The 21,472-nt window shown below is 39.4% G+C and overlaps 1 protein-coding gene across 8 annotated transcripts in view; it reads left to right on the top strand.

The window, feature by feature from the left end:
* Positions 1 to 21,472, top strand: part of KIF21A (kinesin family member 21A) — a 91,930-nt gene that overhangs the window by 17,244 nt on the left and 53,214 nt on the right. For all 8 annotated transcript variants that reach the window (XM_082076229.1, XM_082076220.1, XM_082076225.1 and 5 more), the window contains exons 2-5: positions 15,646 to 15,868; positions 17,186 to 17,368; positions 19,533 to 19,682; positions 20,394 to 20,528. In XM_082076229.1, coding sequence (XP_081932355.1) covers positions 15,646 to 15,868; positions 17,186 to 17,368; positions 19,533 to 19,682; positions 20,394 to 20,528 — 691 coding nt within the window. The remainder of the gene's footprint in view (positions 1 to 15,645; positions 15,869 to 17,185; positions 17,369 to 19,532; positions 19,683 to 20,393; positions 20,529 to 21,472) is intronic.

Below are 21,472 nucleotides of genomic sequence, written 5' to 3' on the forward strand. Positions count from 1 at the left end.
TAAACCATGTCCCTAAGCAACCACATCTTAAACACCTCCAGGGATGGTGACTCAACCACTTCCCTGGGCAGCCTGTTCCAATTCCTGACAGCCCTTTCCATGGAGAATTTTTTCCTAATATTCAATCTAAACCTCCCCTGGTGCAACTTGAGGCCATTTTCCTTTCATCCTACTGCTTGTTTCTCAGGAAAAGAGACCAACATCCCCCATGCTACACCCTCCTTTCAGGTAGTTGTAGACAGAGATAAGGTCTCCCTTCAGCCTCCTGTTCTCCAGGCTGAACAGCCCCAGTTTCCTCAGCCGTTCCTCATCACACTTGTGCTCCAGGCCCCTCACCAGCTTCGTCACCCTTCTCTGAACTCGCTCTGGTTGTGAATTAACATGTAGATATATTTGTCTGTAGCTTTTAATAGATGTATGACCCCTTATGAAAGCTTTAAATACGCCTCAGTGTAAGACCCTCCCTAGCCTTTGGGCACTACCAGTATGCCATTACTACATTATTTTGTGTGAACTCATACTTTTCCATTTCCCGGCAAAGTTTTTGTTAGCCTAGGTATGGGTCCTGGAAACCTTGTGTGCACCTTCCTTTGTGCACAGTCCTGTTGGGTGTTACGTCTCATTTCAGCCAAAGGAACTCTTGTCTTGTCTGATGTTAAGTGCTCAGAGGGATGAGATATTTGGTTGCAAGTTTTGTGGCAGGGACCACAGCCATTTCAGTTGGTTTCATCATAGTCCTGATAAGTGAACAGTTACTGTAAGCTTAAATTTCTAAGTAGATTTGAAACTGTTTATTTTATATAACAATAGTAATTGTTTTGAAAGCATATGTGCTACCTGCAGTATGTGAGGGACTATGAACTCTAATGCAGACAAACCACAAGTGATTTGCATTGATGATTTCTGAGAGCAGCTGGGAAGTGCCTGACTTATAAGTATTATGTGCCAAGAAGAGCTGATTTAATTCAGTCAATACAAAGAAATGGGATTTGACCCTGAAGAAGCTTGTCAGGACAGACTTTTCTTTCTGTCCCCAAGGAGCTGCAGCCAAGGGTTGAGCAGACAGAAGCGATCCCTGGATCAGGTGTTGCTGCTCTGTGTGCGCTGGAGCCGAGGGAGCCTGGCAGAGCGGGGCCAGCCTGGCAGCTGTGCCCGTGGGGAGGATTGTTCCAGAAACGGGGGCAGAGCCTCCCCTGCCTGTAATGTACAATTGAGAGAACTGTTTTTCATTTGTACAAGCTACCTTGCTGTGTGATTTATCATTTTTTAAAGTGACTTGGCATTAATGGTTTTGGAGATCTGGTTGGATTTGTAATCTAATCAGGGAACCTGAGCCCTAATGAAAAATTAAGGCTACAGTTAAAAGCTGAAGCAGAAAGTATTTACCCTCGCTGTTATGCCATCTTAGATATTAGTTGTTTAAAGCAGATACAAGTAGCAAGGAAGTAGCTGGTTCTGTCTAGATTTTATTCACCGTGTGCATGTCATGAGTTAACTATGTCGTTGACTTGTCAAGGTCTAGGTTTACATTGTGGTGCATTACCAGGGTACACTTATTTAATGGATGTGCTCTGTCCTGGAGCTAAAATGTTGCTGAAATGTACTAGTATTACTTTTAGTAGTGATAATTCCAAACTGTGGGCTTGCTAGTTCAATGAGGTATGCATGCTGGTAGCAATTAAACAAGGAGAATTACTCTATTTCTACAATGATTTCCACACTGAATTTGTTCAACCTAGCCAACAAGGACTTTCTACCTGTCGGGAGTGGAAGCTCAACTGTTAGAAAAATCAAGCAGCCTTTTCTATTTTGCATGCTATTAAAAGTCAAGAATGTGAAATTTATCTATACTTTCCTGATGAGGCAGCAGAGCATGCCCTTTCACTTTCTGTTAGGGTAAAATCTCCAGTGATATGTTGGATATTATAGTCAAGTTATTTGGGTAGTTTTAACTCTTAATGGAGAATTAGTAGAAGTGATACTGAAACCTCACATCTTCAACTTTAGTCAGGTGATAAGCATCAGTCATTAAATTTTTAAATGTTTTCTTTGACATAAGGCATTCTCTAATATGTTTCTCCGTCATTGAACAGAAGATGTTCTCTACTGGAAGTGGGGAAATTTAATGCCACAGGCAACATGGAAGAAGCCATAGTGGCTGCAGCTTTTTGCCTAATGTAGATATCTTTGCCCAAATCAAACAAATAAATTGAAATATTCCAGTTATTTATGTTTAGAAAAAGTTTCTGGTTTATCAGCTAGAAAGTTGTTTTCTATGCAGTATCCACATTTAGACACAGGTTTTCATTTTAATAAAATTCCTGACTTTCTTCCAGAACTGTTTTATATAAAAAAGCTTAGGATCATGCTGGTTTCTTGCCTTTATTCAGGGTAATACATTGAGTGTGCACTACAGGTGTTTACTTCTGTGAGAAGTGAAGGTGTGTAAGTGAAGCGAATTAGATTTGGCTATGAGAAGCTACTATCTTGCAATTATGTTGTTCTATGGATAGATGTGACTGGAAAAAAGGCTGAGGATGTGAAATGGTGGCAGCTCAGCCCTTGGTGCAGATGTTGCTGCTGTGGAGAGCTCTCTTCCTGCTGGCCTTGGAATGTGAATTTGTGAGTGGAAACTGGCTTTCCTGTGAAGTTCCATATTCCAGTGGATTTCTTGCATAGTTGATGTTGAGCAAGGCCCTTTCTAGCAACACCAACTGCTAATTTGTTTCCCTAGTCAGCTGTGACCAGTCCCTTTATTTTGACTTCTTGTTAATTAAACTCCAATTATTTCAGCTTTCCACTGGTGTTTCTGTATAAATGCTAAATATTCTTTCATTAACATTAAAAAAAAAAAAAAAATTCCTGTTGCTTTCCACCACATCTGAAAAAATCAAACTGCAGTTAGAAAAAAAGCAGATTATAGCCTGTAGGTTACCCAAGTTTTGCACCTGGTTGAAACTTTGTGGGCAACATAGACCAAGAGACTTGCAAAATATTTCAACTGTTGGGGGGGGGGGGCTGGAAAATGGAGGAAGGGGGTTGGGGGATGCTCAGGGACTGTCAGTTTATGTTTGCCTGAAATGCTGCTTGAACCAAAAGAGCATCCAGCATTGTACTGAGCAATCATTTTGGAGTGTGACTCAGTGTGGAAAAATGCTACCTCCTGAATTTCTAGCATAGTTTCCTGAATTGCCTTGACTTAACTAACTTTTTGGGGGCCTCCTTTTAAAGTGTCATCTGAAGCCCGCAAAGGAGGGAGGTGGCCAAGTCTTCACAGGGCAGCTGAATACGGTGTCACTGCATAGGAACAGAAGGATGGAAAAATTAAGCTTTAATTTTTGATGCTGTTGCTGCTAATGTGGATGTTGTTGTAGCCTTGCAAATAGGATGAATAGACATGAAGGAAAGAACTAAAATTGCAGATGGGCATTTAGACATGTAAAAATGTGTAGCTGAACCAGAAGGACTGAAAAAGGTGTATAACATTGTTCATTTCTGTTTTGCAAGTTCTATAATAAAACAGTACTAAATAAAGCAAATGGGTTATTTTTCCTTACTGCACAGTTATGATTTACCAGCTCAGAGCTTTCAGTCACTGCTTGAACAGTCTACCTTCTGTTTTGAGACAGAGCAACTTCTGTTCATTAGAAACAGTCAACAATAAATATGAAGAAATTTTCTGCAGTTTGCTTTGGAACTTGGTGGATCGGGTGTTATGGATACAACGCTGCCTTTTTTTTTTTTTTCTTTTATAAGGAGTGGCAGGAAAGTCACACAGTGGTTTTTGTTCCAAGAATGTTGCACTGAAAATCCAGAGAGTGAAGGCACTATTCAGAGCACATTATTGAAACAGTTTTTTAGCTGACTTGTCCAATTGTGGAGTATCTGCTTGTTATTTTAGTAGTGTTAGCTAAGCAGTCATCTCAGTAATGAATAATGACAACTTGTAATTTTCTTTTAACTGACCTGATCCTTCTTTTCTTTTGTTGTATTATTTAATGTAATTACTTGGGATGTGGCTTGTGGCTTTAGCTATAATAAGTAAGTTGGTAACTTTATTCTGAGTTAAATGAGGTTGGTTAAAAGTAATTCTTGGACCTGTGGCTCATGAGTATAAAACAACCAACCGCCCTAGACTTGAGAATGTATAACTGGGAAGATAAATTCTCTGTAGGAAGGTAAAATAAATGAAAGCAGTTTTCAGAGCTACAGTAGTCTTGGTGTGAATGTGTAGTGATTTCTGGGCTACAGCTCTGAGGGCTGGGAGAATGCGTGTGGGTAGGGCAGTGTGGGGGTGTTGGTGAAAAGGGAAACTGGGTAAGAAAGGCAATAATTAAGAGTGCTCCTTTGCTGAAGACATAGAAAATGCTTTTAAATTTGTTTAAATGTAATAGATAACCTCTTTTGAAAAAATAGGTTATTTTGAAGAAGTAGTGGACTTCTGGCATACATACATTTAACTATTAAGAGGAAGAAATTGGATGAAGCCTAGTGTTGGCATGACTGACAGGTGTTTGGGGTTTTTTGGTCATCTGGATAATCTTACATTACGTTTTTTTCTCTCAGATTTAAAAAGTTTTCCTCTTGTGAATAAACATTGTTTTGTTTGCTTATTTCTGAATATACTTGTGGCACTTATTGATTTCTGTAAAGGAGCTGGAAACTAGAAATGTGAGAAATCCTGAATGTATATACTTAAAATATTTTATTGTGTGGAATAGTTTTTTTTTAAAGTTATTCCTTTGACTTTACAGGTAAAAAAAAAAAAAAAGCAATGGTGGGAGTGTGCAGGAATAGTGTCATTGCTTTGCAAATAGGAGTGTTGAGTTTTTGAACCAGAAAGACACTGTCAATTCTGTGTCTAATTGAAAATACTGTGTGAGCATTATTAGCTCGTTCATCGGTGTACTGTGTTGCTGTGGGCAGTGTTTTTGAAACCAGCTGTCTTACAAAGCTGTTTTTAGTAAAGTTTGACTCTGGTAATTATACAGTAGTTACAAGTATGCTTTATAAAGAGTTGACACCATCCATGTTTGTGTTGTGAATGGTGTACCTTTTATGGGCTTGGTGTGTTTGGATGTGTTAGGCTGAGTGGGTCATGGCTCAGAGGATGTACCTGAACGATCCCCAAATTCCTGAACTCTATATGTGACTGAGTTTAAGTTTGCAGGCACTCGGATTGTGTGGTTTGTGTAGTGATTGTGTGTAGTTCATGTTTGTTTGTTTATTTGTTTTTTATGTTATTCTGTAGCTTGATAAAGCAGCAGTGACCACAATGTATTTTTGGGGAGGGGGGTGTGTGCATAGCCTATGTTCACCACATTGCTTTTGACAGTACTGTTTTATCTCAGTTGAACTCTTGCACTCTAAAATTTCTGGAAACAAAGTGTATGTAAAATATCAGCAGCATTTGCTACCGTGACTTATTGCTACGCTGCTGGGCTGTGCACTCTTCAAGTTTTCCCTAAACTTGCTTTTGATTAAGTTATGTATAATGACATTTGTTTAGCAGGTTTAATCTCTGTTAAGTGTTCAGCCGTATAGCAGAAGGATACCACAGAGAGTGTACGCCTTTCCTGATTCTGCCCTAATTACATAAGTAATAACAGGCTCTGGTAAGCTTTACCAGCAGCATGACTCAGCTACTCCTCATAGTTACACGCTCCAGAGCAGGAATGATGAGTGCTGCTAACTTACTTGTTAAAGCTAAATTTTGGAGGAAAAAAACCCCATAATTTGCAAAAGAAATATAGGGTGTGATGTTCTTTCTTTCATATATGCTTTCTTCATTAATCCTTTTCCAAAAAAAAAATACACTTGGTTGCTCAGTTGACCTCTTTGTATCCATATCTGTGGTAGCTGTAGATGCTGGTCCAGGGGCACACCAGAAGACCTTTCTTTCTTCTTTCCTTTTTGAATTTGTGACATCTTTGTTCTTTAAGCATTGTGATCATCATTTGTTATTTCCATACACTTTTCATAAGCCTTACTAGTCTTTGGTATTGCCAGTGCTAGTGATTGATGTGAAGCACCACCAATGAAATGAAGATGGTATTTAATTCTTCTGTGCATGAGCTTATCATTCATAAAAGCTAAAACATAGCTTTCAATAGAGACCTTAAAATTACAAGAAGCAAGTGCACTCATGAAAGACAGATCTAATGTGCAGTTTAAGGCAGTTCTTCTCACCTTGATTTGTTTTTTGGATATTTGGCTTTGTATATAAATATATGCAGAGCACAACCATCAAATTGCAGACTTCTTGCTGATTGAACCCTTTGGGAAACTACAGCCTTGGCGACTTGGAGCAGTCATCCTAACCCAGAGCCACACATGGCTCTGCTTCCTTGTGGTAAACTTTTTGATTACATATTTCCCTTGTTCCTGCATTTCCTTTGGCTCTGAAGACATGTATTTGATTTCTGGCAGGCCTTTTGGAGATGTTAGGTGTGTCAGACCACCTGGGGCAGGGACTTGCCCTTCCTGCCTGAACTAGGCATTTGGGCTGTCTCTGCTGTTCTACAGACTGGGGGCTGATGTCCAAAAGTGCAGTATAAGCAGACAAACAAACTGAAAGTATACATAGGGTTTTCTAAAAGACTAGAAGCTACCTCTCAAAATAAACACTGAAATGAGCTAGCACCTTCTAGAGTTCCTTTTTGCTCCTTTTAAAAAAGGTGAAGAAGATTCCCATGGATTATATTTTCAGGGTTGATTCTTACAGGAGGAGTAGCCTGTGAGTGACTTGAATATTTCAGGGTATGTCCACACATTTGATATAACATGGTGTCCAGACCTTGAGCTAATGCCAACCATGGTAGTAGTACAGCTGAGCACTGTGTTCCACTGTGCTGTAACAGTAGAGATACTTCCTCATGCCTTCTTACTCTCTAAAATTACTTTTTCATGCTCCTTAATGAGGAGAGGCAGCTTCTCCAGACTAATTGGCTACCTGGAGATTAGATGTCTGCAGTCACTTTCCACACCAAAGTATGTTTGACCATGATTACTGGGACTGAGGTCTATATTCTGCAACTTTATTGCATGATGCAGATGTGCCTACATTCCTGTATTGTATTAGATTAATTTTGAACTTTAGTTTTAGGAATGCATAGCTCCATGTTTCAAATACTTCAAGTCTTAATTTGTAAATTAAACCTTGCTGCATTTGTTTAGATCTCATTTTCTCCAAGATATTGTTATTTCTCTTCCAGCTTTCTGAGAGTGGAGAGACATAACATTAAATGTTCATAAACAAGGCAAGTAGCATAGTAGAACAATTTTAAAAAATCTGTTTGCCTTAGAAATGTCATTTCCAGTATCAGTTTAGCTCTAATCAAATTGCACTTGGATTTGGAGGCGTGCCAGTTCTCTGCTTGGCAGGCACGTGGAAGCTTATGGCAGTGCTGCTTTTCCATCACAGCTGACCTTGTCTTGAACTAGAAATAATCAAGGCCTGTACAAATCCTGCAACACAGTGCCCCCTTCTCTCTCTCAAAAGTCAAATTGTTTTCCAAAGCTGTGGGTTTCTTCACTCACTGGAGAGTAAATTAGTCCAGGAGAAATTGCAAGGAAGAGGTTTGGATGAAAGCATGTGTTCATGTTATAAAGAAAGATGTTGGAGGTCTGTTAGATCTACTGGAGTGTCTGTTAGCCCTTCTCTGGGAGGTGGGGATGGGATGGGATGGAAACGTGTGGGGCAGCGGGAGGTCTGTGTGAGGACAGACTTGGGTCTTTCCCCTCCCTGTATTTTCTTGGCAAAAACACAGGACTCTGCCCGTCAGAGTGAAGATGCCATCTGCGTTGCACAGCCTGCTAGGCTGTTACAGAATTGCACAAGAATTAATCTGAAATCATACTGCGAAACTGTTTTCTGGCTAGCTGTGGCAGCTGCCCAGGGATGTGGTTATAATACAGTATGTTGGGAACCAAGGGAAAGCAGCAGCCTGCAGAACCGCCTCAGCCTGGCACTGCATATGTAATCCCCAACACGAACAGTTAATGGGTACATGAGCTCCTGAAAAGGGTAATTGTTTTATGAAATCAAATTAGTGTTCAAAATAAAGGTAGCTGAAGAGGTAGAGGTTGACTGTAGAGGAGAACTGGACAAATCTAGTTACAGCAGTCATACATTTCCTCAGCTTAATTTAATTCCAGATTTCCATTTGCTGTCTTCTCATTATGAGCAAACTGGAACTGACTGCAGCACTGAAAAAAAATATTCTGCATGGGTATTTTTGAATAGTTTTTTTTTTTCTTGTGGTAAAATAAGTTAGCTATTGAAATGTAATATCTTGGAGCCCATTTGGTAATTTAGTGGCTGATGTTGCTGGATATCCAGCTATGGGCTTAATAGTTGTATTTAATGGTTACACATGGACTGAAGGGGTGCTAATACCATTTTATAGTATCTTAATAGGACTTTATAGCAAAATCTGCACCACGTGTATCCTGATTTAGCTTCTGCCACAGTCCTTAATAAATTTTTACGTCCAGCTCCCGGGAGTTTTATTCTCTGGTGTTGCCAAACTTGCACTGAGATACCTACCTGATATTACTGAAAGTTTCCTGGTGTCTAAAGGCAAGCACGGGTACATGTGCAAGACATCTGCCTCACTTGCCCAGGGAGCTGGTGTAAGTTTAGGCCAAGTAACACCTGGACTCTGCCTAGTTTCTGTGGGCTCTGGGCCCACACAACACCTGCTGGCAGTGCTGAGCTCGGCCTAGACCATGGCAGCCATGGCAACTTCAGAGAAACACTGATGGGATCGGTGCCCAAGTCTTGCATAAGGGCGATTGAGTTACAGTCGCAGCAAGCTGGTGCTGCTCACCCTGGCTGGATGACTGGTGTGTGCCCCTGCTTCTCACCACCAAAGCAGGTTCATGGGGTGGGAGCTGACTTGTGGTGGGAGGAAAGACTTGGCAACATGCCGGGTGGCCAGTTGCCACAGGTTGGCTGCTGGGCAGCATCTCGTGTAACTGCTATAACCTGAATATCTGTAATTGCATGTCCTTTTTAGATCTTAATGCAAGTGACTGGTACCGTTAACATGAAATTATACCATTAACTGATACCGCTGAATACTAGTGTGCATCTAAAAATCGAGTTAGTCTTTCTGCAGAAGTGGCACTGTTGTATCCTGAATGTGTCTTACACTTTCTTTGCTTTTGTTTATACAGATGGCTTTTATTCCATTATTTATTCAATCACTGAAGTATTTTATGAAGGCTTGGGTTCTCTCTGCCACAGTAGGCACTTGAAACAAATGGATTCCACACTGAAGGCCATCAAGGGCTACTGATAAAACAGTATATTTATGACTTGCTCAGAGGCAACTGCCTAGCTGGCACTTTAAATGAAAAGCAGAAGACATGTAGTTTATGCAGTTTACCATAGAAGTGTAGGGGGTTATTTTGATACTAACCTTAGGAAAGAGTGCCTTGTGGTATTATTTGTAGGCATTGGATTTTAATTTGTTATGTATCATTCTGAAGTGGAGTTTAAAAAAAAAAGAGAGATTTCTTCAAAAGGAGTTGGGCTGGAAGGTGTAGTACTTCTACACTTTTTATGAACTATGGGTACGTGCATGTGTTTTTGGAGGAAAAAAGCAGAGTAAAAGCATACTGAAACAGTTCTCAGACTTCTGATACTTGTTTCCCTGGCCACCAAAAACCTCTTTGGAAATGCTGAGAACAGCATTGCAGAACTACATCTGTACTAAATGTACTGAATGGTAACTCACCAAATATGAGCATTTTGTTACCTGTCAGTGTTATTTACCACCACAGACCGTGTTGCCCCAGGCAGCGGAGGTGCTGGGGCCATTGTGCTGAGGTGTGCTGGCAACTGAACAAACTCTTAATGGGTGACGGTTGCTGGCAGGAGCCACCAGGTTTGTTCCTGTGTCCTTATTGCTGTATTAACAAGAGGTAGACCTGATGTTTGTCATATGCCAGCTTTTTTCATATCCCTAAACCTCATTGAGAGGTAAAGATTTAACATACTGATCAGCTAGTTCAGATGAATGCATTTAGATACCATAGTTATGGTCTCATCTGGAGGTGCTGATAGTGATAGAAGCAAGCAAGCTTCCAATGTGTGCTAGCAAAAGTACTGAAAAGTTTATGCAAACAGTATTTAAATCTGTTTAGCTTTCCTTATTCTCTGCTTGTTGTGAAGGAGTGTGTTGGATGGGAACGGTTTTGTAGAACCATAGAATGTCCTGAGCTGGAAGGGGCCCACAAGGATCATTGAATCCATCTCCTGTCCCTGCACATGACAACCCCACAGTTCACACCATGTGTCTGACGGTGTTGTCCAGTCTCTTCCTGAACACTGTCAGGCTTGGGGCTGTGACACCTCCCTGGGGAGCCTGTTCCAGTGCTCCAGCACCCTGTGGGGGAAGAACTTTTTCCTAATGTCCAACCTAAACCTCCCCTGGCACATCTTCCTGCCGTTCCCTTGGGTTCTGTCATTGGTCACTATAGAGAAGAGTTCAGCGCCTGCCCCTTCTCCTCGCCTTGTGAGGAAGCTGTAGCCACAATGAGGTCTCCCCTCATTCCCCTCTTCTCCAGGCTGAACAAACCTGGTGATTTTAGCCACTCCCCATATGGCTTCTCCTGTAAACCCTTCACCAGCCAAACCCTTCACCAACTTCATAGCCCTGTTCTGGACACTCTGCAGCAGCTTTATATCCTTTTTATCCTGTGGCACCCAGAACCGCACCCAGTGCTGCAGGTGAGGCCGCACCAGTGCAGAGCAGAGCGGGACAATCCCCTCCCTGCGCGGCTGGCAATGCTGTGCTGGATGCACCCAGGACGCTGTTGACCCTCTTGGCTGCCGGGGCCACTGTTGGCTGATGTTTAACTTGTTGTTGACCAGAACCCTCAGATCCCTCTCCACAGAGCTGCTTTCCAGCATCTTGTTTCCCAGTCTGTACATACAGCCAGGGTTGTGGTGTCCCAGCTATAAAATCCGGCACTTGCCTTGTTGAACTGTATACAGCAGTTGGTGATTTTAAATGTAATGGAATAGAACGGAGAGGGAATTGTGATATCGAATTAACGGCAGGAAGCTGTTTTTTAGTGTGTGTGTGTTGTTTTTTTCTGTTTGTTTGTTTTTCTTTTTGTGTATGTGTGGGTTTTTTTCCGGTTTTAGGGAGCTTTTGTTTGTTTGTCAGTGTATGTTGCCTGCTATACTTAAGTGTTTTATTAAGTGCTCTTGGACTTAATATTTCACTACCCATATGTGAAACGTAATTGTGTGAAATTTAATAGGCTTTGTGTAGTGAGAGGGGAATAATGGAGAGTCTTGGGTTTACAGGTTAACTTGTTTCAAGAACTGCATGTGGTTTGAGTGGTTTGAATTTAGGCTTTTCTAAGCAAGGTGAAAAAAAGGGCTTTCCTCACAGCAGAGTTTTTAATGAAAAACAACTTTTTGTTTTTTCCAACACACAACTTCTGGCTAATTATTGCTATCTGAAAGATTAATCTGTGTGGTTTTTTTTTTTTGTTTGTTTGTTTCCTCTTTTCTTTCTGTAAAACAAGAACAGAATAACTCAATGCTTTGCCCTTTATAGGTCACTCTTAGAAGTTCTTGTTTGCTTATTGCTGTTCTGAACAGGTGCTGAGAAGGTAAATGTGATAATTACCCTGTGTTAGAGTAGTATTTGCAATGCTTCACATGGAGAAGCAAAATTTAAAAGACCACTGGTCTCATTGTATTTAGTATATGAAATGGAATTAATGGATGGTTTGATCATAGATGTGTTGAGATTTCTGGGGAAAAATTAGGTAATCGGGAGGTTTTTAAATGAACAGACACAGAGATTAATTCTTTCACTAACTGAAAGGAAATGTGTGTGTATGTATATCTGTATCCTTATATATCAATATATATAAATAACATATATTTAAATCCCAGGGACAATTTTCCACCCCTAGAAATAATCTAAGATAGGATGCTTTTCCAAGGGATACTGTAATATTATCTAGTTTAAACAGGAATCAATTCTAGGAAGTTTGATGTCTTGCAGAACACAAGGTATTGACCTGATGATTGCTGTAGTCCTGCACTATATTTTCTGAGTCTGTTCTAGCTGACGATATTTTTAGCAGAGACATTGTGCACCTATTGTACTGAGAGATTAGTCCCGGTACAATACAGTGCATTACTGTGCCACCACTGGCTATTTTAGCCTTTCCTAATTAGACAGCTTGTCCTTGTGCGCTGAGACAGAATAGATTTAGGGGATTAAGTTCCACGCGTGTGGCCTGGAGGCTCTGCAAAGTGCATGTAAACAAGGGTTGGGTGTGTTCGCTTTGGAGAGGAGGAGAGGGAAGGATTCAAGGCCTAATGCTGTTTGGGAAGTTGCCACATCTAAGGAGATGTGATTGGAAATAGGTAGAACACACGTGATTGTATACAATTAATAGAGTAGCCTGAAAACCAGACAAGCTAGAGCCATGTAGAAGGCAAAATGGGTGAAGTCAAATTGGTCCTGGAAAAAGAAACCAACCCAGTGGCAGACTGCCAGGTGGGTAACTGGGCAAGGAGAGATGACCAAAATGAACTCTTTCACATTCTAAGACATGGGCGATGCCTGCTTTGCTGGCAGAAGTGGCCACATTAAGGCATGAGGGAAAGGTTTTGCTGTAAGTAGAAGAAAAAAATCACTTTGTCATTTGATGTATGGGGTGGAGGAGGAAGTGTTCCTATAGCCAGTGCTGGAACAGGAGCAGACTTGCACAAGGACTGCAACTTGCTGGACCTCACATTGTGTGGGTGATAATATTTTTTGACAGCCATGAAATTCAAGTAATCCACTCACACTGCTCAGAAGTGGCCAGAGATCGGGTTGAAGGCATTTATTACTTACTCATTAAGGTCGTCACATTAGCTTGGTCCTAAACTTACCAAGAGAACTGTATGGATTTCAGGGCACGAACTGTCCCTTGAGTGACCTCAGATTGGGTGATGAAGATCTCCTGTCTGCACATAATTTTTATTTGTCAACTTTCATTGTATAAGTCATTGCTAAAAGCCTTTCAGAACTGGGGGGAAGTTTGGTTTTTGGGTTGCACAAAAGGTTTTCTATCTTGACTTTTTTTTTTTTTTTTGTTAGAAAAGATCTTTCTAGTCTTTCTTGTACTAGATAACAATGCGAGCAGTACCTCTGGAGCTTTAGAAGCCCTCAGAGTTCATGCTCGTAAGAACAATTGATTGCCTTTGTGCTGTCTGGGCTGGATTAGTGAAAGAATAAGAGTGCTTAGTTTTAAGAAGGAGCTTGGCCTCTGATTTCATGGCATTAATCTAAAGCAGTAAAATAAGGTACCAAGTTTGTATTTTCCAAATATTAAGTGTTATAGGCAGCATGCTACAATATTTTATTTGCTCAGTTTTTCCAGTTGTGTAGAGTTCTTTTAGGATAGGCATATGATTGATTTTGAAGACTCTTTTCTCTGCCTGGAAATAACAGCTATTTTATTATAAAGTGTTTGTTGGTCTGGAATAAAATCAACTTCTTACAAGTTTAAGTACGTGTTTGTCAGGTTTTGTCTGTAGTGGGCACAGGTACTAGTGGACCAAGTTGTTAGTGAGGAAGCTGTGTAACTCCTGAATTATTTTTAGCATTCTTATTTCATTTAAGGGGAAAAAAAAAAGCCAACCTTATGATATTTATTGTTACTAGAGAGAAAAATCTGTGTCCTATATTATGCACTCCATGTTGTTAAATGCAAATACTGTTTGCAGAGTATTTGTACCTATTTTACACATCATATAATCATTCCTTTTATTGATACTTTTCAAAAGTTTTCTGCAGAAAACCTTACAAATAAAAAGAAGATACGTTGTGCTCTGTGTGATTTCTTTTTTTTTTAACAGTACATTTTAAAACTTAAACTAACCTATATGTGTGCTGATATAATTTGAATTAATCTGTAGCAGTCTGCTCAGAGTTGTTGTTGATGAGCTCTCTCAAGCATTGGCACAGTCACCCTAGATCTGTAGGTGGCTTTGGGTCCTTATGTTCCCATTAGATTTTGGAACAGATTTGGTGTCTGGAGAGGAGCGTTTTGGCTTAGTTTCCTATGAAAGGAGTATAATTTGTGCACGCTGAAACTGCTCTCTGATCCAAACCAACATGTGATAAATGGAGATGTTGGGGGAATTTGCTTTAGGACAGCACAGCTACTCCAAAACAAACACTAATGTAGACATTGCCCTTAAAGCATGGAATATGAAATGCCTATGTGCCTTTAAAGTGTCCTCTGTATATACAGATCTTTGACTTTGATACTGTAACCTAAAGTAGCCATACCAAATATAGGTGCTTGAAGTTTGATATAAATGGAGAATGTATATAAAATATTCCATGACTCTGTGTGTAGCTCTACTGCTGATTTTATCACTTTTATGTATGACCTTACTTGTCCCCTGTCTTTTAAACTTTAATTGGTGCTGCTTTGAGAACTTGGAAACGCTTTAAAAAAAAAGTAATTTTGTAAACAAATTATTAGTTAAAGTTTTTCTTCCTGATAGTTAACCATTAAACCAATTGAATCACAAATTTCCATGATATTCTTTAGTCACTGAGCTAGTACAAGAATTCAGTTTTTACAAGACTGCAAGAGTATTAAGAATGCAGAGTAATTAATAGAATGGTAGAATATAAGAAGTCTAAGATGGTTGTGTTCTACAAAGTAGTTTTCCAGAAACTGAACAAACTGAAATAAAAGCTGGAATTTGTCTCAGTGGGGAAATAATGAGGAATGAGACACTCTTACCTTTAGGATTTGTTAGGAATTGGTTTCACAGTTTCACAGTATGTTTGGGATTGGAAGGGACCTCAAAAGATCATCTAGTCCAATCCCCCTGCTGGAGCAGGAACACCTAGGTGAGGTTGCACAGGAACATGTCCAGGCGGGTTTTGAATGTCTCCAGAGAAGGAGACTCCACAACCCCCCTGGGCAGCCTGTTCCAGTGCTCTGTCACCCTTACTGAGAAGAAGTTTCTTCTCAAATTTAAGTGGAACCTCTTGTGTTCCAGCCTATCATTGTTTGCCACCAAGAAGAGCCTGGCTCCATCCTCATGGCACTCACCCTTTATATATTTATAAACATTAGTAAGGTCCCCCCTTAGTCTCCTCTTCTCCAAACTAAAGAGACCCAGCTCCCTCAGGCTTTCATTTAAGATGACAGGTAGGCTTTTGGAGGTCTTTGCTCCCAAATTACTACATAAACTATGCTGCATTTTTTAATATTTCTGTTACAATTAAAAAAATACAATGAAAACATAAAGAAATCTGATAAAATTGGAAAGCATGATTTCAAAGTCAGAACTAGATCGTGCAAGTTAGTCATTAATAATGTGTGGTGTACATACAGAAACACTTTTCTAGGGAGGTCGTCACCTTGAAATTGGTAGGTGACCCTTCAGGGAAGAGAAGATCATCTGCATGAGCAGCTGTGTGAGTGGGTTCTGATGCCATCAGTACTGTGCCTCAGACTGCTGCTTCCTGGCTTGATGCAAAATTCTCATTTTTCAGTCAGTAAGGAATTCTTTTCACATCTCTTATTTGCATTGTTTGTATGCTCCTGTTTCTGATGATAATTTCTAATAGTTCTTTGTCTCTTCCAAAACAGAATTAGACCACAGCTAGCCAAAGAGAAGATTGAAGGATGCCATATTTGTACATCTGTCACACCTGGTGAACCTCAAGTGTTCTTGGGAAAAGATAAGGCCTTCACTTTCGATTATGTCTTTAACATTGACTCGCAGCAAGAAGAGATCTATGTACAGTGTATAGAAAAACTGATTGAAGGTTGCTTTGAAGGCTATAATGCCACAGTCTTTGCTTATGGCCAAGTAAGCGTTACAATTTTATTTTGAAGTACTTCTTTTGGAATAAACAATTTCTTGTAACTACTCTTTCTCTTAAATTTCAGAATGCATGGTTTTTAGTGTCTTTGTTTTAATTTAAATGACATATCCTGTAGGAGACTGTTTAGGAGTTTATATAGATTCTGTCCAGAATGGCCATTGAAACACAGAGGATGTATATAGGCAGTAGGTCTGAATTAAAAGGAATGTTGAAAATAGCATGAGTCCATGTAATTCCTGAATTCACCCCAATGCAGCAGTACAAATTAGTGACTTCACTGGTTGATATATAGAGAGAGGTTGTTCTGAGATTCCTTTCTGAGCAATTGTCAATCCCTCTGCATTTTCAGACACTTTTGGGAAGAGGAACTTTAAAAAATAGATCCTAGGGAACTTCAGGCCACATTGTTTGTTTGTGGGCAAACTGTAGAGATCAGATTCCAAAGTCAGAACTTTTCATAGAGGACACACCCTCTCAGTACACTGGGCACAAATTTAAGTTCTCAAAGCTGAAATATCATTGAGCACAATGTAGAGAATGTATTATGGTCTTCTGAATATTCCTCTAGGAATTGAGTAAAATTTGGTTTTGGATGCTGAATTTCACCACTGTTAAACATCGTATCTCAAGTTAACTAGGTGAAGTCTAGTCCTAGTGAAACAACGCAGTTTGCAGATCCAGTTTACTAGATTATGTTCAGCTGTGTGATACTATCTTCGTCTTAGGCTTGACCCACTAATTAAGTGAAAACACAACACTTATACAGCTTATATAGGACTTCCCATTTAATTATTTTCCTAGTGAAGGTACAGCTTGTATTCCTCAGTGCTGTTTGTAAACTGAGAACAATGGCAATATTGTACCTGAAATATTCAGACATCGTAATTAAGGGAATCATTTGATCTACTTCAGTAAAGAATTGCAAATACTGCTCCTACCTCCAAAATATATCCTTTAATTAACAGTCTGGATTAAAAACATTAGCTATTCTTTTGACCTCGGACATGATAGCTCAAGGCTGATGTAAGCAGCTTAGAGGAAGTTTGTAGGGGAAAGGTTATGAAAGATTGAACTGGTCCCTGTCTTCTTGCATGCGATCTGTGGATAAACAGCAGAGTTTGTCCAGCTTCTACTGTTTATCTGTTTTTCAAAATGACCTGTTGTTGTGCATGTTAATATTGTGAAGATCACAGACTGACTTAGTAGCTGCTGTATCTAGGACTAGGGTTCACAAACTGCATTTATCTGTGATGATTTGGTACTATTAATGTGTTCTAGTGACTAGTCCTTTCTCAATTTAGACAGGTGCTGGCAAAACATACACCATGGGCACTGGATTTGATGTCAACATAACAGAGGAGGAGCAAGGCATTATATCACGTGCTGTTAAGCATCTTTTCAGATGTATTGAAGAAAAAAAACAAGCTGCTATTAAACAAGGACTTCCACCTCCAGATTTTAAAGTGAATGCACAGTTCTTAGAGGTAAATATGATCTGTGTTTGTGTGTGTAACTTGATGAGGTTCTTTTGGAAAGCAAATTAAACTTTTTTTCTCTTCTGCTACATTCTTTTCCCACAAGATGTTTTGAATTAATCTTCAAAATTTCAAAAGGAAATTTCATGGAGTTTGCTTTACCTCTACAATTTATGAAAAACAGCCTTTTTATCTTATTCCAATTATTTTAGTCGTTCCCTTTACAGGGTTATTTTGAAGTGTAGAAGTAGATTTAGTAGTCATCATTTGTCTCTTTCTGCAGCACGCATTTGCTCACAGAGCCTGTTATTCTTGCCTGTTTGAAATTCTTTACAAAACCTTTTAGCAAAAAACTATTAAAAAAAATAAAATCAGTTGTACTTTTGCCTTTGAATTGTGACTGTGCTTCACCTGCTTTTGTCACTTTGAAAGCTAAAGAAATCTGTGGCAAAATCTGTTCAGGAGACTTGTTCTATTCCTTTCACCAAAGGAGAAACCTAGTATAAAAATAGTTTTCTGTGATCCCCAGTGGTTTAGGATCGAGCTTCTGTGTCACTATTCCCTCTTTTATTAGACCCAGAGAAAACCTGCGTCAGTGCTATGGAAAAACTGTTGCCTTTGTGTTTTGTTGTAGACACAGCTACTGGTAAGAGAGGCCAGAAGATCTTTGATCTTTCCGACCTACTGCAGCTGTTGGTTTAAGTCTTGCAGCTTTTATGTTGTGTTTGCTGCCCATGGAATTGTTTGTTTTTTTTTAATTGATTGATTTGTGTGTGACATATTTACCTTTGCCACCAAGATGCAAAATCTGATGCTTTAAGCACAAGGAGAGGAAGAATCAGTTTAAGGAAGAGCAGGTGTAAATGTGTGTTACTTAGTTCAGTATTTGTGACTTTATCTACTTTGGGGGGAAAAACTCCACTTTTATATGACCCAAGAGAAAAGCTGTTGGTTTCACTACTGCTGAAGTAAACTGAGTCCTATAGTCATATATTCCTATAATTGCTTTAAAGTCTAACAGGCTGGCAGTAGTTTTGCACTGGTTTAGATTTGTCACTGCTAACCTTAGGCAGAGCTTTTGGTTGCTCTGGCTAATGTTTGCCTAGAGAGAGCCTGCACCTGAGCGTGTTAGGTGGGAATGCTGGAGTCTTCTGTTCTCTCTGAACATGGGGAGCTGCAGCTCCTGTTCTGCTTAGGCAGCTGCAACAGTAAGAGTTTAAGGAGTAGTAACCAGTGTAGCTTCTGAATTCCTTGTGTTTTTTGACATGACATTACAAATGTGACTGAGAGTCCCTATAACCTAGAACATTCCTATGAAGTGATAATCCATCTTCTCTAACACTGATAACTACATAATGATTTCTGATGTCTTTGCTGGTTCTGGTATAATTTACTGACCTGACATTCTGATGTGCTTAATGACACTGAGTTAAAAGACCACTAAACGTACATGTACTTGCCTTCAGGACACCCAGGGAAACATGCAGTAAACATTAAGCAGCCTGAAACATGTAGTAAATAGTTGCTGTTACTCATATGATTGTGCCTGAAACTTATAACTAAATCTGGGACACCAAAGCATAGGTATTGTACAGAGGAAAGTACAAAAGCCCTGCTCAAGAAACCATGAAATTATTTTTGGCCTGCTGGTTGCTGTCTTTAATAAGCAGCTTGCACAAAAGCTATTATATGTTAAATTCCTTCCAGGGGAGGAACAGTTTATCTAAATGAAAGAGACATAGAATTATGAAGGTGTGAGAGAGGAGATGAGAAAAGGTGTGATGGCAGGGAGAGCAAGTGGAGTGAGTTTGAAGTTTTTGGAGGAGAGTGCGGTCAACTGAATCAACAAAGCAAAGTCAAACCTGAGGACCGCAGGTGCCTGCTGCAGAAACCACTGCTGCCCTCGTTCTGTGGGCGTCCAGTGCTGCCCCTTGCCTGGTACCACCAAAGAATTTTCTCCCAGATCTGATGACGTGGAGGACGTTGCTGCTTCTTTGGGTGGCATAATAGCAAAGTGGGCAGATGGCTGCTCTGTCTATCATCCTATTGTCCTTGTAAGTTTGGATTCTTCACATTTGCATTTTTAAGAATCTTTTGTATGTGCCATGCACAAATGTATTAGTCATTAGAGGAATTCCTAAAGTAATATATATTTTTTTTGTCTTTTCCTCAGCTTTACAATGAAGAAATTCTTGATCTGTTTGATACCACACGTGATATTGATGCAAAGAATAAAAAATCAAATATTAAAATACATGAAGATTCAGCAGGAGGAATTTATACAGTGGGCGTTACAACCCGAACTGTGAATGGAGAATCAGAGGTGATAATTGGAAATAAATTGCTCTGTAGCATACCAAGTGCTTTCCACAAATGTTGTCTGTTTTGATAAGCAGTTAAAAATAGAGGTTTTGCTTGCTAACATCTGCATCTCAGACAACTTAGGTGTAAAGTTTAGTTGAAATTCTTGTTTTCTTTGGTTTCTGTACACTTAAAACTGATAAATGTCTGATACTAAGTGTGCACCACTTTCACTTAGTGCTAGAAATACACTTTTGGTAATAGTGTAGTTCTGCTGGGAGAAAAAAATTTGGCATGTGTAAATCTAATCTCCCAAATTGTATGTTATTTTTCCTGTGCCAGGAAAGCTTTGCACGATGATTGATGTGACATAAATTGCTCTTCATGAGTGTGCATCACAAATCTGAATAAAAATGTTATTGTACTGTTATTTTTGAAGAAAAAGTGCAAAAGTTGTCCATTTTTGCCACAGGTGAATGGAAGGAAGATTGCTGTGTTACTACCAGGGAAGAATAAAAAAGAGCAGTACATAGATCGAAGTGTTTTCTTTCAGAAACCACAAAACCTCCCAACTTTTAATTTGCTTATTTAAGAATCTTTGTGCTTTTGACATATAGGAACAGAAATCATAGCAAAGGGAAAAGGCTTGTTTATACCCAAACCAATAAGTGTTATAGGAACACTTTTTATTTAAACTTCAAGCAATATAGCGTACTTCTTGTCTGTTTTCTAGATGATGCAGTGCTTGAAGCTGGGGGCTTTGTCTCGAACCACTGCCAGCACTCAGATGAATGTTCAGAGCTCACGGTCACACGCCATTTTTACTATACACTTGTGTCAAACCAGAGTCTGTCCTCCATTTAACACCGTATGTATCTTGGCTGTTATTAAACTTCACTTTAGTAACTGTTTTTCAAAATGTGAATATTGTTTTGGCAGCCACTGCTGTCTGAATTGCACTTAGTAAAGATGCTACAGTCATCATCATGCTTGATGAATTTGCTAAGCATTATAATAATTTGATTTAATCTGTGCATGTGTAACCATCCTCTAGCCAGAAGCAACAATAAACTGCAGTCTCTTACATTAATCTGCCCATTCTCCTCTAGTATTTTCTTCAGTATTTTTTTGCAACATACACAAGCAAGAAAGTTAAAATGTAATTTTTCGTTAATTGGGAAAACATTTTTCAGTGTCTTAGTAGTTAGTGGGTTTAAGATTGCAGTCAACTAACTGACAATGCTTATCTATTCCAGATTAAGTGCTTATGTCCAACAAGGAGCAAGTAGAAATGCATTAGATTCTGAAACTTAGTGAATTTATTTCAAGTGGATATATATTTGGGATTCAGATGTGTTGGTAGGTCTATCCATGTAACCCAAAATCTAACCTATGAATATAGACGAAGCTGTTCTGTAGAAGATTTTTTTTTTTTTCATGTGAATGTTGCAATGTTGCTGTTAGTTGTAAGTTGCTGTTGACATATCTTGTAAAGAGGAGAGTTCTGAATAAATGTCTGCCACCCAAAACTACAGTAGCTTCAGGGGGACTTAATTTGGTTATTCTAAAGGTATCAAAATTAAGTATTTCAGTGAAGTTCTAAGTAGCTGGTTAGCGTTTTGCACATAGATATCACATTTTTAAGCGTGTGGGACGGTGAATTGGATTTGTAGTGCTTTTTTTTAGTGTTTTGTTTTTTTTTTTTTAATGCTACAAATAATCATTTTAAGGCAAAAAGAGTTGTTCCCTGGTCCTTTGGAGTATGCAGACCTGCTTTATCCACCTGTTATAACACTTCTTCCCGCTTTCCAC

Source organism: Streptopelia decaocto, assembly GCF_964273445.1.
Source record: "Streptopelia decaocto genome assembly, chromosome: 1".
Taxonomy (NCBI): Eukaryota; Metazoa; Chordata; class Aves; order Columbiformes; family Columbidae; genus Streptopelia; species Streptopelia decaocto.